This window comes from Jaculus jaculus, chromosome 6, assembly GCF_020740685.1.
Source record: "Jaculus jaculus isolate mJacJac1 chromosome 6, mJacJac1.mat.Y.cur, whole genome shotgun sequence".
Lineage (NCBI taxonomy): Eukaryota > Metazoa > Chordata > Mammalia > Rodentia > Dipodidae > Jaculus > Jaculus jaculus.
The window spans coordinates 87,170,097-87,186,010 of NC_059107.1; the positions used below are offsets into that span (position 1 = coordinate 87,170,097).

Consider the following 15,914-nt stretch of genomic DNA (forward strand, 5'->3'; position numbering starts at 1 on the left):
GTGTAAAATATATTTGACTTAAAAGTTACCATTTTAGAGAATGGAATTTCAAAGGGGAAAGTGTGTGTTGGGGGGAGGGCATTACCATGGGATATTTTTTTATAATCATGGAAAATGTTAATAAAAATTTTTTAAAAAGAATAAAAAAAATGAGAAAGTGCTGGATAGATGGCTCAGCTGCTAAAGGCACTTGCTTGTAAACCCTGATGGCCCAGGTTCAATTCTCTAGTACCCTCGTAAAGCCAGATGCAAAAAGTGGAACATGTGTCTGGAGTTCATTTGCAGTGGCAAAAGGTCCTGGTGTGCCCATACTGATTCCTTCTGTCTGTCTTTTTCTCTGTCTATATCAAATGAATAAATAAAATATTTTAATTTTTTGTTTATTTTATTTATTTATTTGAGAGTTACAGACAGAGAGCGGAAGAGGCAGAGAGAGAGAAAGAATGAATGGGCGCGCCAGGGCTTCCAGCCACTGCAAACGAACTCCAGATACGTGCACCCCCTTGTGCATCTGCTAATAATGTGCGTCCTGGGGAATCGAGCCTCAAACCGGGGTCCTTAGGCTTCACAGGCAAGTACTTAACTGCTACACCATCTCTCCAGCCCAGTAAAAATATTTTAAAAAGAGAAAAAAAAGTTACCATTTTGTACTGCCCTTTATTTCTTGAAAAATTTAACTACTTTCTATGAAATACAGCTTTCAATTGCTTCTTTATTTACATATTACCAATTTTGGTATCCACATTGGGAAGTGCCCCACCCACTTGTGTGTGATCCATTGTGCATGTTTATTTTATTGTTGAGAATACTATGTTTTATTCTGTGTATCATAATTGTCTTCACAACACAATGTCAGTTTCCAAATGCCTTATTGGAAAAACAAATGATATTTACCCTTGAAGAATCTGAATTAGACACAAGCACTATAGAAACTAAGGCTATAGAGAAGAGAAAAGAGTCAGAGGTAGAGAATGAGAGGTAGAGAATGAGGGGGAAGATATATACATATATACATATATACATATATACATATATACATATATACATATATACATATATACATATATACATATATACATAGCTTGTGGCATTTAAACATGTTTTAATTGTTTTGTCCATCACCAGCATCTATCTGTGCAGTCTTTTTCACCTTGCAGAACTAAAACTCTGTCTCCTGACAACCACCACTCTACTTTGTGTCTGTATTATTTTGATGGTTCTGTACCTCATGTAAATGGAATCATGTATTATTTGTCTTTTAATGACTGCTTACAGACTGTGAATGTATTTCGTGAGAGTTACTATTCCTGTTCTTGCTGAGGGCGCATGATAACAGACAGAATATATGGGAAAAACTTGTTGTGTTTTGAATTCTCTAACCCAAAAGTTTGGGGGTTGTTGCCATCAGGTTCACATTGCTGGTAGAAATCACCCAACCAAGAGTGGCTTGTGGGCTAAAGAAGTTTATTTTGGCTTACAGGCTCGAGAGGAAGCAACACGATGGCAGGGAAAACAATGGCATAAGCAGAGGGTGGACATCACCCCCTGGCCAACATAAGGTGGACAACAGGACAGGAGAGTTTGCCAAACACTGGCATGGGAAACTGGCTATAACACCCATAAGCCTGCCCCCAACAGCACACCACCTCCTGAAGGTTTTAATTCCCAAATCTCCATCAGCTGGGAACCTAGCATTCAGAACAACTAAGTTTATGGGGGAAACCTGAATCAAACCAACACAGGGGTAATAGGTTTGGAATAAGGGATCATGAACCTATCAGGGACTTTTTGTTATTTTCCTTGTCGTTCCCCCCAACCCTTCACATTTACGTGTTTGTATTTCAGGATGTAAAAACAGACTTTGAAATGGGCCTACTCTGGTAGTTTGAGTGTGGCGCTATGACTCACATGTGCTTTGAGTTTGTAAATAAGTGCATTTAAACTTGGTGTATTCTCATCCCAGAAACATATGGTCACTCATCTGGGTCAGTGACCAGAAACAAATGTCACTGTACCAGAGCCTGCTACAGAGTCAGGGAGTGTGCAGATGGTAAGCCAGGTCCTGGGAGATGAGGACCACATGACTGTGGTGTGGCAGCTGCAGCCTTCCCAGATGCAAGTGGAATGTAGTTCTATAATGAATCCCATTCCTCCTGGATAGAACACCCACTGTTTAAGCCAAGATTTCCAGAACAATACAAATCAGCAAAATTAAACCACTACTCCTCAGTTATATAATAAATTTACAATTTGAAAGCATGTCTATTAAATAATAAAGGTTTATGGAAACATACATGTCGATCCCCAGATTCATCTGGATTTGCAAGGGACCCTGAAGTAGCCAAGATAGTGGAGAATTCTCACATCTTCATGTCAAAGCTTACTACAGAGCCACTGTGATCAACTGTGTGACATTGGGGTGGACTCAAGAGTCCAGAAATAAAGCCATGTATGCATGAGTGGTTTCAAGAAGGTAAAAGTACACTCAGTGGGGAATGAAGTCTCCAGCAAGGGATGTGTGACAACTAGATGTTCACACTCAAAAGAATGATGCTAATCCCTTCCTCACATTATACACAAAAATTAACTCAAAGTGTAGCAGTAATGGGCATGTAAAACCAAACTGTAAATCTTTTAGAACAAGATGAGATACATCTTCATGGCCTTGGATTTACAGTGGTTTTTTGGATAGAATATCAAAAGCATGAGCAATAGAAGAAATACAAATAGATACTTGAGTTAAAAGCTTTTGTGTGAATGGCTACTACTGAGGAAATGAAGAGATACTTAGCCTGTGAGATAGGAGCAGTAAGTACCAGTCAGGCACTGATGAGTTTGTAATACCTGGAACACATGCAGAACTCCTACATTCAACAACAAAGGACAAATAACCCAGTAGATTAAATGAGCAAAGTGCCATGGACTGGCAAAGCCAGGACCACCAGTCCGAGGGAAAACAGGGCTTTGGGAGGTGGGCAAGGAGTTGGCAAGGTGACAAACAGAAACACACACAAAGTTGATGTATCTGAGTGTATTTTACTGAAGTAGAGCATCAGGTTATATACAATTCTGGCTGCATAAGCTTAGCCTTTGTTTATTTAAGTGGTACAATTTTTATGAATAGCCTGTTCCAGGTGAGGCACAAATACGTTGAGTAAAGATTACAGTCACAAACTTAATAGTTAATATCTCACCAAAATGAGTGTTAGACAGTCAGTGGTTACAAATGACGTTTGGTTTTTAGCCTGCTTTAAGCATCAAGTACTTTTAACAAAAGTTCTAACAGGGCGACTTTATAACTCTAATATATTTTCTTCCTTGAACCATGCCATAAAAATGAAAACAAGCATGAAGGTGGCATCAACCTAGCAAGTCTGTCCACAAAAGTTAAAGATTACCAAGAAACATGCTTCCCACCATTATTTACTAGCGTATCCCCATTCCTATATACTCCTGTGTAAGGTGATGGTTCATCAATTGGTTCTGGTCCTCAGAATTCTGACTATGGCTTGAAACAACAGCAGGGTCTTCAGAGGAAGCATCACACCATCAGGTAACTCAATTTTTGGAAACTGTTCCATATCTAATTTTTACTAAATTGTGAAAGAACATCATGCTGCTGTCATGTGGCAGGAACAGAACAGTAATAATGCAGAAAACAGCTATTAGAGAGCAGCAAAAGGCACCACAAGCCTGGAGAATGCACGTCCTTCCAGGAGGCTTTCTTCCTTGAAGCTTTCACCTCCGCCTGGTGAACAAGTCATGCAGACTCCACTGGAATTGGCGTGGCAGCAAAGGACTTGAGTAGACACATCTCCAAATGGCCAATAGCAGAAAGAAAAGCCCAATATGGTTCATCCTTAAAGAAATACAAATCAAGGGCTGGAGAGATGGCTTAGTGGTTAAGGCACTTACTTACCTGTACAGCCTAAGGACCCAGGTTTGATTCCCCAGAACCCACATAAGCCAGATACACATGGTGGCACATATATTCAGAGTTCATTTGCAGTGGCTAGAGGCCCTGGCATGCCCTTTTCCCTCTCTCCCTCCCTCCTTCCTTCCCATAAGTAAATAAATGTATTTTTTAAAAAAAGAAATGCAAATCAAAACCAATACCACCTCACACCTACCAGTATGTCTTATTTAAAAGCAACCACAAAAAGAAAAGAAAAATGCTGGGGAGGATGTGGGAAGCTGGAGCTCTCCTACACTGCTGATGAGAATGTGGACAGTGCAGCCAGTGTGACAACCAACTGGGTAGTTCCTCTAAACACCAAGCAGAATCACTTCATTTCTTACCCATTCCAGTCCTAAGTATATATTCAGAAGAATTGAAAATAGGAACCTAGAGCCTTTGAGCCAGTCTTTACTTAAGTGTTATTCCTATTAGCCAAAAGATTCATCAACAAACGAGTGGTCAAACAAAATGTGGTGTGTGCATACAATGGAATGTTAGTCAGTCATAAAAAGGAATGTGAAGTTCTGATGCATGCTATAGCATGGATGAAACTTGGAAGCACTACACTAAGTGAAATAAGCCAGAAATAAGAGGACAAAGAGTATGTGGTTCCACTTTTACAGAGAATATCTAGAAACAGGCAAATTCATAGACAGAAGAGTACTAGAGGTTGTCAGGCAGCAGGGAAGGGGATTGGAAATCACTACTTAATCATTGGAGTATGAGGGTCATCGAAACGATCTGGAAATAGTGGTGATAGCATGCAGCGTTGTGACTAGTGTAAACGCCACTCAGTAAGTGCACCCTGAAAGGGCTAAAACTTCAAGTTATGTGTGTATATGTCACTGTGAGAGAAAAAAAATCAACATTGAATGAATTTGGTGTGAATCTTTTAAGTCTGCAGTATATCTTGAGGTTTTCTGTAAAAGCATTAGCTAATCTGGGATGTGAGAATGAACTATGTGATGATGTTTCTAGTTGCTCTAAGGAGACTTGTTTAACATCTCTGTATATTTTTAGAGCTGCATTGTTGAGGAGGAGGGTCTGTGAGAATAAGGAAAGTTTGTTTATAAGAGGAGCCCAAACAGCCCTGACTGTGGAAATGGGAAAGGGGGGAGGGAATAATGTTCCTGGACCTCTTTTTAGAGATGCTGCTAGTTATGGATGAAAAAAGTTCTGGGATTTTTTCTCTCGGAGCAGATCCAGGGGAAGAGTCCTCAGGGACTCTTCATCTCTGTGTTCTGCTATGGAGAGCTCTGTGCCCCTGGCAGGGAGTGTCCTGGGTGCTAGAGCAGTGGACAAGGCGAAGCGGAGGCTGAGTCCTTCCTTCTTACAAGTGCTGTGTGAATATTGGAAGTCTGTCTTCTTTGTGTGTGTAGAACTCAGTGGAGGTCCCAAAGCAGAGTGGACCATGCTTTAGACCTAGCATTTTTTTGGTTGTATGTACACTCTTGGAATTCCTGTGTGAGGGAAGCTTCTCAACCATCACCATCTCTGTATTGTTTATTCTTACTGGGGCTGCCTTGTATGAGGTCCTGGCTTCCATCCCAGGCACCACGGAAGTGTATGTCCATGCATACTCGTGTCACCTAGCCCCTGTCCTGGGCACATGTGATCTTCAGCCACATGCCTGCATGCTTATTTTATAGTCTTTCCATTCATTCCTCCAAATATAACCAGTATGTCAATAAACTCTATTGTATTGTTGTTTTCTTTGGTTTTCAAAATGTGTTAGTCGTATTTTCTTTCTTTTATTATTTTTGATATAGTGTTTTAAGAAGGCCAGGCTATGCTCTCATTTGCTATGTAGACAAAGCTGGCCGTAAGCTCCTGACCCTCCTGCTGCTGTCGTCACATGCTAGGATTACAGGCATGTGCTGCCACACCCTGCATGCTGGTTGGTTTCTACCTAGCTGTGTATTGAAGTAGTAGTACTTGTTGATACTTTTTTGACTTGCATTTAAAGTACTCTTTTAATTTCTTCCCAGTTTATGTTTAACCTTAGGGCATCCCTTGCATTAGTCAATGTGACTGAAAAAAACAAAGTTAATGTAGTCAAAAGATGCCCAATTTTGGACTTAGACCAATTCAAAGACCCATGTGTAACTTGTGGTGACTCATAACCTTAAAATATTTCTTATCATATGTGGAAATAGGAATAAAAATAAGATTCAATAAGATTAGACTTTCAGAGATGCCAGACACAAATTAATATGCTCAGGAGATTTCCAGCCCCATTTCTTTACATTGTTGAGTTTGTATGCATGAAGTTAATTTATATTTGCATAATACCTTTTTTTTGGTCTTTCGAGGTAGGGTCTTATTGTAGCCCAGGCTGTGCTGGAATTCACTGTGTAGTCTCAGGGTGACTTCAAACTCTCTGTGATCCTCCTACCTCTGCCTCCCAAGCGCTGGGATTAAAGGCATGCACCACCACGCCCGGTTTGTACAGTACTTTTTTTTAACATACTGTCAAACTGCCATTTGTATCTTTATATAACCTTGTGAGATCACTCGGGCTTCAGATAAACACAGTGACAATGCACACGAGCCAGGATCATGTAACCAGGGAGTGGCAGCACCAGGACTTGAACCCTGTCGGGGCTCTCAGTCCAGGCCCTTTGCACTAGGACTTGGCATAATTTCTTTTCAGTGCTTTGTATGGAACCTGTGTTTTCTCATGTATTTTCTGTGGTCTTGATAATTTTAATGACAACCAATCACCATAACAAATCAATCAGCAGGAACCAGTCATCTGCTATGCTGGTAGTGAAGTTTCAAGAAGGCTAGCCTCCTGCTTTGATCATTTATCCTCTGGCCTCTGCTTAAAGAGAATTTAGGTTTTAATCTGTGAATTTTCTGAGAGGTTGTTTTGTGTTTTAAGATAGGTAATAGATTACCCAGGCTATAAAATTGTTGATAATGGCTCTTTTTATTGGCCAGTTTATATTAAAGTCTCAGGCAATGTTGCAGTATTGCTTATCTCTGTATTTCACAATTGCAATAGTAAACCTGAGTTACTCTGTTTCTAATCGGTAGATCAGTAACCACGTGAACTGAATTTGTTTGGTGAGGCTTCCAGTGTTCTTTTGTTAATCTACTAATGATCACAAATATAAGGATTTCTACTGGACATTTGATTTTGGATTGCTGAATAATTAAGTGAGAACCAGTATCACCTTCATTGAAGCTTTATTAACTCCAATCTTGCTATACTAACTGCTTGTTAATGTTTTTTAAAAAATAGTCTCTCAACACCTTTCATTTTTAACTCTTTGTTATGTAGTAAATTTAAGGAAAAGTAGATATTTTATGGAATTCTTTTTAAAAAGTCCTTTGAGACACACACAGAGAGAGAGAGGCAGATAGAAAAAGAGAGAATGGGCATACCAGAGCCTCTAGCTACTGCAGTGAACTTCAGATGCACATACCATCTTGTGCATCTGGCTTTTATGTGAGTACTGTGGAATTGAACCCAGGTCCTTAGGCTTTGCAGGCAAGAACCTTAACCACTGAGCCATCTCTCCAGCTCCCTTATGGAGTTCTTTTGACCTTAATCTTTTTATTTGGTCTTTACTTACTTTAATCCAGTCAACAGTATTTTTACAGCTCCCTGTAAGTCTGTATATCCTGATATTAATCATGTCTTGAATTCTTCTCCTCAAGAAGAGAAGACTTTGTGTCTTCAGGGCTTTAAAGCACCACGCTGGGAGGATGTACATTTGCTAGTGTTTTGTAAACCTGACTCTCAGTTGCCTCTTTCATTGTACAGCTACCAGAGTTCCACTGACATGTCAATACCCACCATATGAGAATTGTTTTCAGTGCTCCAGATAACACAGATGTCCCAGAGCCCGTGTGCTCCAGTAGGTGCTTCTATTGTGCGATGAGACACAATGGCCATGCCGGGAGTCACCTCAAAATCTAGTAAAGGAAAAAGTAATTTGGGGCTGAAGAGATGGATTAGTGGTTAGGGTGCTTGCCTGTGAAGCCAAGGGACCCAGGTTTCATTCCCCAGGACCCACATAAGCCAGATGTACAAGGTGGTGCATGTGTCTGCAGTTCATTTGCAGTGGCTAGAGGCCCTGGCGTGCCCATTCTTTCTCTCTCTGTTTCACAAGCTCTCTCAAATAAATAAATAAACAAAATATTTTTACATGATTTTATAAAGAAGTAATATGGTCTTTTCAGAGTTATTTTTCATAATTCTGTACATTTAAACAACACATTCTCAGTGTTCACCTTAATTTGACTATGATATTTTTGCTGAGAAAAGTTTTCAGTTGTGTTAGACTACCAGAAATGAGAATATCAGAGTTACTAAAGCCAATCTAGTAGAAACGTAATTATTATGTTAGCATCGTGAGTCATTTGCTTCTCAAGCCCGTATTAGGTCTTAGAGTGGCTGCGGGGTTTTCCCTCCCCAGACAGGGTTTCAGTAAAGCCCTTTGTATTTTCATTCACTCCTCTATGACATTATCCAGCTGGATGTGTTAGTTATATTACCAGAAGAATAACTAAAACTGTGAATCTATTCTGTATTTTCTCTATGCTACATTGATACCTGTAATTTAATAGTATATCTGATCATCTACTTTGTTTTTTCTGTCTTTAAGTACCTTCTTGTCTGCCCTAGAGAGAGGAGGGGAGAAAGAACGAGAGAGAAAAGAAAAAAGCAAGGAAAGAAAAATGGCCATAGAGGATTTATTCATTTGCTGACCTTAGACACATAATAGGCAAATTACACATCTCATCATATAGGAATCTAGATAAGATATCCAAATGAAATCACTCTGCAAGAGTAATAATACTCATATAAAATATTTGCAAGTATTATGTTTCATTGACTTGCTATGAAACAACATGTTACAAAGATCACTGATGTAATTTATTCACTCTTAGTGCTATAGAAAGGTTTGGTCTTTTCTTCTGGGGTTGATCCAAGCTGCATACCAGCTTACAGCGTGCTTCTCACAGCTACATGCATAGACAAGTGTATTTTAGCATGTTTTGTGGGTGGTCTGCAGGAGTGTAATTACCTTGGAAAACTGTTTTTCCACTGTTGGTGTGACCAGCTAGTTGTATTCCAGCTCTCTGAGTCCTAACTGGCTGTGCAGAGATCACAAGCCTTCTGGGTTTCTCAGATAGCGCTCCTGCTCTGATTCCAGTATGGGGGTCCTCTGGTGGGCTGCATGTTTAAGAGTGAGTCATTTGCTTGTTATGCCATTTCCCATATTCTTTCTTTCCAAGTCATAGGTGATAGAAAGATGTAATAATGGCATTTCCCCTCAGATTCAATGTGAACTTAAAATGTAATTGAGATATTTGTCAATTTTTTTAGGGAGGTACTAAACCCAACTTTGTCACAGAGGCTGAATTGTTTCAGTTATGGGCTAATATTTTGATTTTGTGAACAATCACTTAGAAATCTCTTATGAATTTTCCCTGTACTCACCAGACTTCTTTCTTCTTTGGGGCCAATGAAAAGAAGTTTTCTGGATTGATAGGAATCAACTCTCTCTTTCACAAAACCTTTGTTTGTATGTGCCTTTTGTGTGTTTACACGTACATGCTGTGTGTGTCAGTGTGTGTGTGTGTGCACATGCTTGCAGAGTCCAGAAGACAATCTTTGGTGTTGTCCCTCAGGTATACTGTCCACTTCTTTTTGAGGCAGCGTTCCTCATTGGCCTGAAGCTCATCAGTCAGGTCAGACTGACTGGACAAGGAGCCCCAGAGATTTGTCCATCTCCCCCTTCCAGTGCTGGGGGTTTATAGGCAAATATTGCCATACTCAGCCTTTTACTTGGGTACTGAAGATCAAATTTAGATCTTCATGCAAGACATGTTATTTGCCAGTGGAGCTATCTTGCCAGCCCTCACAAAGAGCTTTTTATGAAAAATTAGTTTGTATTAAAATGTCACTACACAGCTAGCTAATACCAGACTGAATAAAACTAAGAGCAGCCTCTTCTGATTTTATGCTTATTCTGTACTTAAGTTACACAGTTTTGAAAAACATGTCCCTTACAGCTGGTCTTTCAAGTTAGGACCAATTTAGGATGATAGGCTGTTTATTGTGGCCATTCCTTACCACTCTTCAAATCTTTAACCTTGTTCCCTTTTCATGTCACTGCCTTACTGAAGATGTGGGCCTGTTGCTCAATGAAAATATCTAAATCTGTTAGAACATTAGATGGTCTGTAGACTTATTTAACTATTTAATATTTCTTTAAGTTCAGTTTGCCATTTCAAAGGCAAAGTTATATTATCACATAGTAACAATTCCTTAATATAATTTAACACTTGACATAACTCAAATCCTCTCCCACCCCTTTTTTTTAGTTCTGAGGACTGAACCAGGCCAGTACTCCGCTAATAGTCTGACCTACTCCCCCATCACATACGTTTTTTTTTTTTTTTTTAAGGCCCTTTACATCTGGTTTCTTTAAAAGTGCCCAGTCCAGAGCCACACAGAGATATGATTGTTCTGCTTTTTCCGTGTCCTTCTAACCCAGGACAATCCTGTTATTCATGTCAGTGCCTTACTGACAACCCAGGAATATTGCCTTGCAGAATGACCCGCCTTCTGAACATGGTTCCTCCAGCCCTCTTAACACTGCCATTGTCCAGGCCACTGGCCAGTAGTTAGATGGCTTCTGGATTTCCCAAATGTGGCTACTCTGTATTAACATGAGCTATAAGTAAAAAATACGCACTACATTTTATTTTGTTTTATTTTATTTTATTTTATTTTTATTTTTTGGTTTTTCAAGGTAGGGTCTCACTCCAGGCCAGGCTGACCTGGAACTCACTCTATAGTCTCATCCTCCTACCTCTGCCTCTGAGTGCTGGGATTAAAGGTGTGTGCCACCATGCCCGGCACACACTATATTTTTGAGGCTTAGTCCAAGAAAAAAAAAATAAAGTAATTCACTAGTAATTTATAATATTGTTCCTATACTCAAATGTTAATGGATTTACAGGTTAAACAAACTATATGAAAATTAATTTAAAATGTTTCATTTTTAATTTTAAAAAGTACTATAGAATTTCATTTGGGTTCTGTTTTACTTAATCTCTATTAATGTGAAGAATTACCTGATGAGAGGCAATTTAAGGAAGGAAAGGGTTTGTTTCAGCTTATGTTTTGAGGGGATATCACTCATTATGGTGGAGAAGATACAGCATACTGTCTTGTTACATTTTAGAGAGAAGGAGGAAGCAAAAAAATGAACAAGAAATAGGGCTGAGTTATAAAACCTTGTGGTCCATTGCAATTGACCAACTTCCTACATTAAGGTTCCACCTACTAAAGTCTCCACAACCTTCCAAAATAGCCCCATCATCTAGGGACCAAGACTTCAAACACATGAGCCTGTGGGGAACATTTACAATTTTACCACAACATCCTGCCCTTGACACAGATTCATGGCCGTCTCATGAAGCAAAATGTATTCATTCCAACTTTAAGTTTCTGTTGTTTTTAAAAGTCACACACTGTTCAAAAGTTTAAAGTTTTTTTTGAGACTCACTATAATCTCTTAAGTGGGACCTCCTTCAAAATTAGAAACCAGATTGCATACGCCCAATATATAATGGCAGAAAGTAAATATTCTCGTTCTAAAGGAAGGAATGGGGCCAATGCATGATTAAAACTCTAGGGCAAGCATAATCTTATAGTTTCTTATCTTGATGAAATTGACTGGGCTCTCAAAGACTCTAGCTCTGCTGCCTGTACTATATTCTGAAATCTGAAATATATATCATTTCTAATTATTTACTAGAGAAAGAGAGAGGAGAGAATATGAGAGAATGGGCACACCAGGGCCACTAGCCATTGAAAACGAATTCCAGATGCATGTGCTACCTTGTGTGTCTGGCTTATGTGGGTTCTGGGGAAATCAAACTTTGTTAGGCTTTGCAAGCAAGCATCTTCTCTGCTAAGATGGTCTCTCCAGCCCCTGACTCCAGGGCATCCTGCCACTACAAACACACATCAGATGCATGTGCCACTTTGTGTGCTATATTTACATGAGTACTGAGGAATTGAATCTGGACCATAAGCTTTGCAAGTAAGCACCTTTAGCAACTGAGCTGTCTCTCCAGCCCCAACTTATAGTTCTTCTTGGCAGATATTCCATGGTTCTGGCATCTCCATCATCCTTAAGTTTCCATTGTAACTTAGGGTTCACCTTCACAGCTTCTCACAGTGGCCTGTCACCTCCAACCTTGCCATGCATTGCCTGGGTCAGCAGTTCTCTGGGGCTGTGGTGCAGAGCTCCATGACTCCCTCCATTTTGCATCTTTTGTGTCTATGAAAACAGTACCATGTGGATAATGCTGCTAATTTCTGTTTCCAGCTCAGGATGGCATTTGACTCCCTTGGATCTCAGCTGTAGTGACCTTTGTATGCCTTGGTTGCTGAATCTGTGAAAACATTTACTTAGATAGCTATTTTTGAGGAGGAAACCCCTTCTGTGTTATCTTCCCTTCGGGCCTTCTCTTTTAAGAAGAATTTGCATTGTCACATGCTTGCACTTTCAGTGCATGAGGTCTTGCCCTTGAGCGTCTTTCCTAATGCCACAGTGCAGTGTATGAGGTTTCTCTGTAATGGTGTTAATCTCTTTAACAATTGTAACTTCATTTTTAGCTGTGGTCCCCTTTTCTGAAAGCTTAAGCTCACTCACATTTCCTCATTTCCTTCCTTATCCAACTTTACATTTGTCACCTTCCTGCTCCACTCATTGCTTGCTCACTGTAGATCCGAATCCCAGCCATTAACAGAAGCCACTGCCTGATTGTTTTTCTCCCCTGAAATTTCCTCTGTTAACCAAATTAGTCCATTACCATTGAATCCCCACTCAACTTCTTAGGATATGGGCAGAATGCAGCCAATTTCTTTGCCACAGTGTAATGCCAACTATCTCTAGCTCATTCCTAAGAGAGTCCATGTGGCCTTCTCAAGTCTCTTGAGCCTAGCCTGCCTTGTCTGTGTGTGTCTGGTGCTCTAGACACCCACCAGAATTAGCTGTGCTTATATACTGTTCGAGGGCTAGGAAGTCCAAAGCTTCAAGCTCTTCCACATTCTTCCCACAAATCAGTTCCATAGACTTAAGAACATGGTGATGTTTATCACAGCACACCCTACTTCTCGCCATCTTCTGTACTAATTACTCTCTCATTGCTATGAAGAAATACCTGACCAGAAGCAACATAAGAAAGAAATTATTTTAAGTGATGAGAGGATGTAGTTCACTATGGTGGGGGAGGCATGGCAGGCCCACTTGTAACATTTCAGTTGGAGACAATAAATAGACAACAAACGGGAAGTGGGGTGGGGCTATCACACATTATTGTCCATCCCCAGTGGTCACAACCTTCCCTTAAAGTGCTACAGGTCACCAAGTGATAGAACATATGATGCTGTTGGAGATATTTTAAAGTCAAAGCAGAATAGCTCCCATAACATTTCTGTCAGTTGCTATTATATCATATTGCAAGACAGAAAATTCCCACCACCCCACTCCACCCCACATGAATCCTCATCAGTTTTGGAGAGGTAGTGAAAAGAATATTAGTAGGCTAACTAATTCCTTGGCTGGACTATCGTGTCTTATTGCTGTAGAAACGGAGTGATTTTTCCATGTTAGACCTAGCCTCTAGGGCATTTTACCACACAGTGTTCTTGTAGCATGCCTTTGTCCTGTGTATGAAATAGTTGCTGAATATCTTGAGTATCCCTGATAGTGTTAAATAATGTAAACCTGTACGTGTGCCACAGATGCTCCTAATGCTGTTTATAGACGATGAAAGTCTGTGCTTTATGTAATTTATCAACTTACTTATTTACCCATTTATTTTTAGTGCTGGAAAATTTTGAACAGACAATTGTCCCCAGTTTTGGATCACTGGAAAGTCAGCAGGATTTCCGAACCCCAGAATTTGTAAGTACTAGTTCATCTTTTTTTTTTCTCAATTTTTATTAACATTTACCATGATTGTTAAAAGTATCCCATGGTAATACCCTCTCCCCCCACTTTCCCCTTTGAAATTCCATTATCCATCATATCCCCTCCCCATCTCAATCAGTCTCTTCTTTTATTTTGATGTCATGGTCTTTTCCTCTTATAATGGTCTTGTGTAGGTAGTGTCAGGCACTGTGAGGTCATGGATATCCAGGCCATTTTATGTCTGGAGGGAGCACATTGTAAGGAGTCCTACCCTTCCTTTAGCTCTTACATTCTTTCCACCATCTCTTCTGCATTAGACCCTGAGCCTTGGAAGTTGTGATCGAGATGTTACTCAGTATTCCAGTCACTTCTTTCCAGCACTCTGATACCTTCTGAGTCATCCCAAGGTCACTGCCATCTGAAAAGAGAAGATTCTCTACCCAAAGTGAGAGTAGCATTAATATAAGGGTATAAATATTAAGAGAAGTGCTTACTGAGCAGTTGATAAGCATAGTATATACATTTTTCCAGACATCAGCAGATGTTACACCCTTGGGGCTCATGACTACCCCTATTTTAAGTTTTCAGTATCAGGGATGTGTTTCCCCCCATGGAGTAGGCCTCCAGTCCAATTGGAGGGCAGTTGGTTTCCACCATGACAGACATGCCACTATTTCACCAGTTGGCTTATTTGGGCTGGCTGGCCAATTATAAGGCTTGTAGTATCTACTGTTGAGTATCTTCACTGGTGGTATCTCTTTCTCCCATTGAACTACATGTAGAATGGCTTCTTCCAGCTTTCTATCAGCTGATCTACATGGAGGAGGTTATCAGCTCAGTTCCAGCAGGATTTTTCAGTGGCCTTGCAGCCCAAGTATGTGGAGTCTTTAGCAACAGGGTCTTACCATCTATTCCTGGTGGGAAACCAAGGGCCTTGGCAATGGCCTATAATGTTTTGGGGGCATCAGGGACCTCCCTGGCCAACAACTCACTGGAGGTATCCCATCCCTGGCACTGAAAATTTTCTAACAACGATCTATGGCTCCTGAGTGTTCTATTGTCTGAAACCAGAGGATTTCCATATGATTTATTTGCATCCTCTTAGATTTTGATTAGCCCTTCCTCCACCTTTCCTTTACTCAACTCTTCTCCTGACCTCACTTTGGGCCTTTTCATCCCTGTTAATCTATTCTACTCACATATATACAATACCAACCTGTGAAGTACCTGCCTCCCTTCCTTTCTCTTCCCTTTATATCTCCTTTTTAACTTACTGGCCTCTGGTACTGAGTTTTTTCCTTCTCACAGAGAAGCCTAATCATCTGTAGCTAGGATCCACATATGAGGGAGAACATGCAGTGCTTGGCTTTCTGGGCCTGGGTTACCTCACTTAGTATAATCCTTTCCAGATCCATCCATTTTCCTGCAAATTTCATAACTTCATTTTTCTTTACCGCTGAGTAGAACTCCATTGTACAAATGTGCCACATCTTCATTATCCACTCATCAGTTGAAGGACATCTAGGCTGGTTCCATTTCCCAGCTATTGTGAATTGAGCAGCAATAAGCATGGTTGAGCATGTCTATTTCACCTTTAATTTGTATTGGTCAAGTAGCTGATCTTCAGGAAGTGTGAAAAATGATGTAAACAATGCACATTGTGCTCTACAGTGGTTCCAGATCTGGCATAATAAGATGAGTGACAGTGACAATTCTCTGGGGTATAGTTTCTCAACTTTGCCTCTCAATATCAAGGGCTGTGGGTGTGGTCTTCATGCTACTCACGTGACTGGCAGGCACTCCTTCCACAGTAAGGGTGTGTGGTGTTTCCAAAACCTCTGCTTCACTGATGGATAATCCTGCTGCCTCTCTGTGCTCAGTAACTCTGGACGTCAGTCTTGACTGACTACTTGCAGTGAGTTGACCAGTGCCAGTGACTACGGTGGCACAGCTGGTTCTCATTTCCTTCTGGAACCTTCGGTAATACAACCTTGTAAGACTAGGGT

The 15,914-nt window shown here is 40.3% G+C and overlaps 1 protein-coding gene across 2 annotated transcripts in view; it reads left to right on the forward strand.

Annotated features, from left to right (window-relative positions):
- Positions 1–15,914, forward strand: part of Ano6 (anoctamin 6) — a 204,331-nt gene that overhangs the window by 70,572 nt on the left and 117,845 nt on the right. For both annotated transcript variants that reach the window (XM_045152432.1, XM_012951190.2), the window contains one exon: positions 13,823–13,902. In XM_045152432.1, coding sequence (XP_045008367.1) covers positions 13,823–13,902 — 80 coding nt within the window. The remainder of the gene's footprint in view (positions 1–13,822; positions 13,903–15,914) is intronic.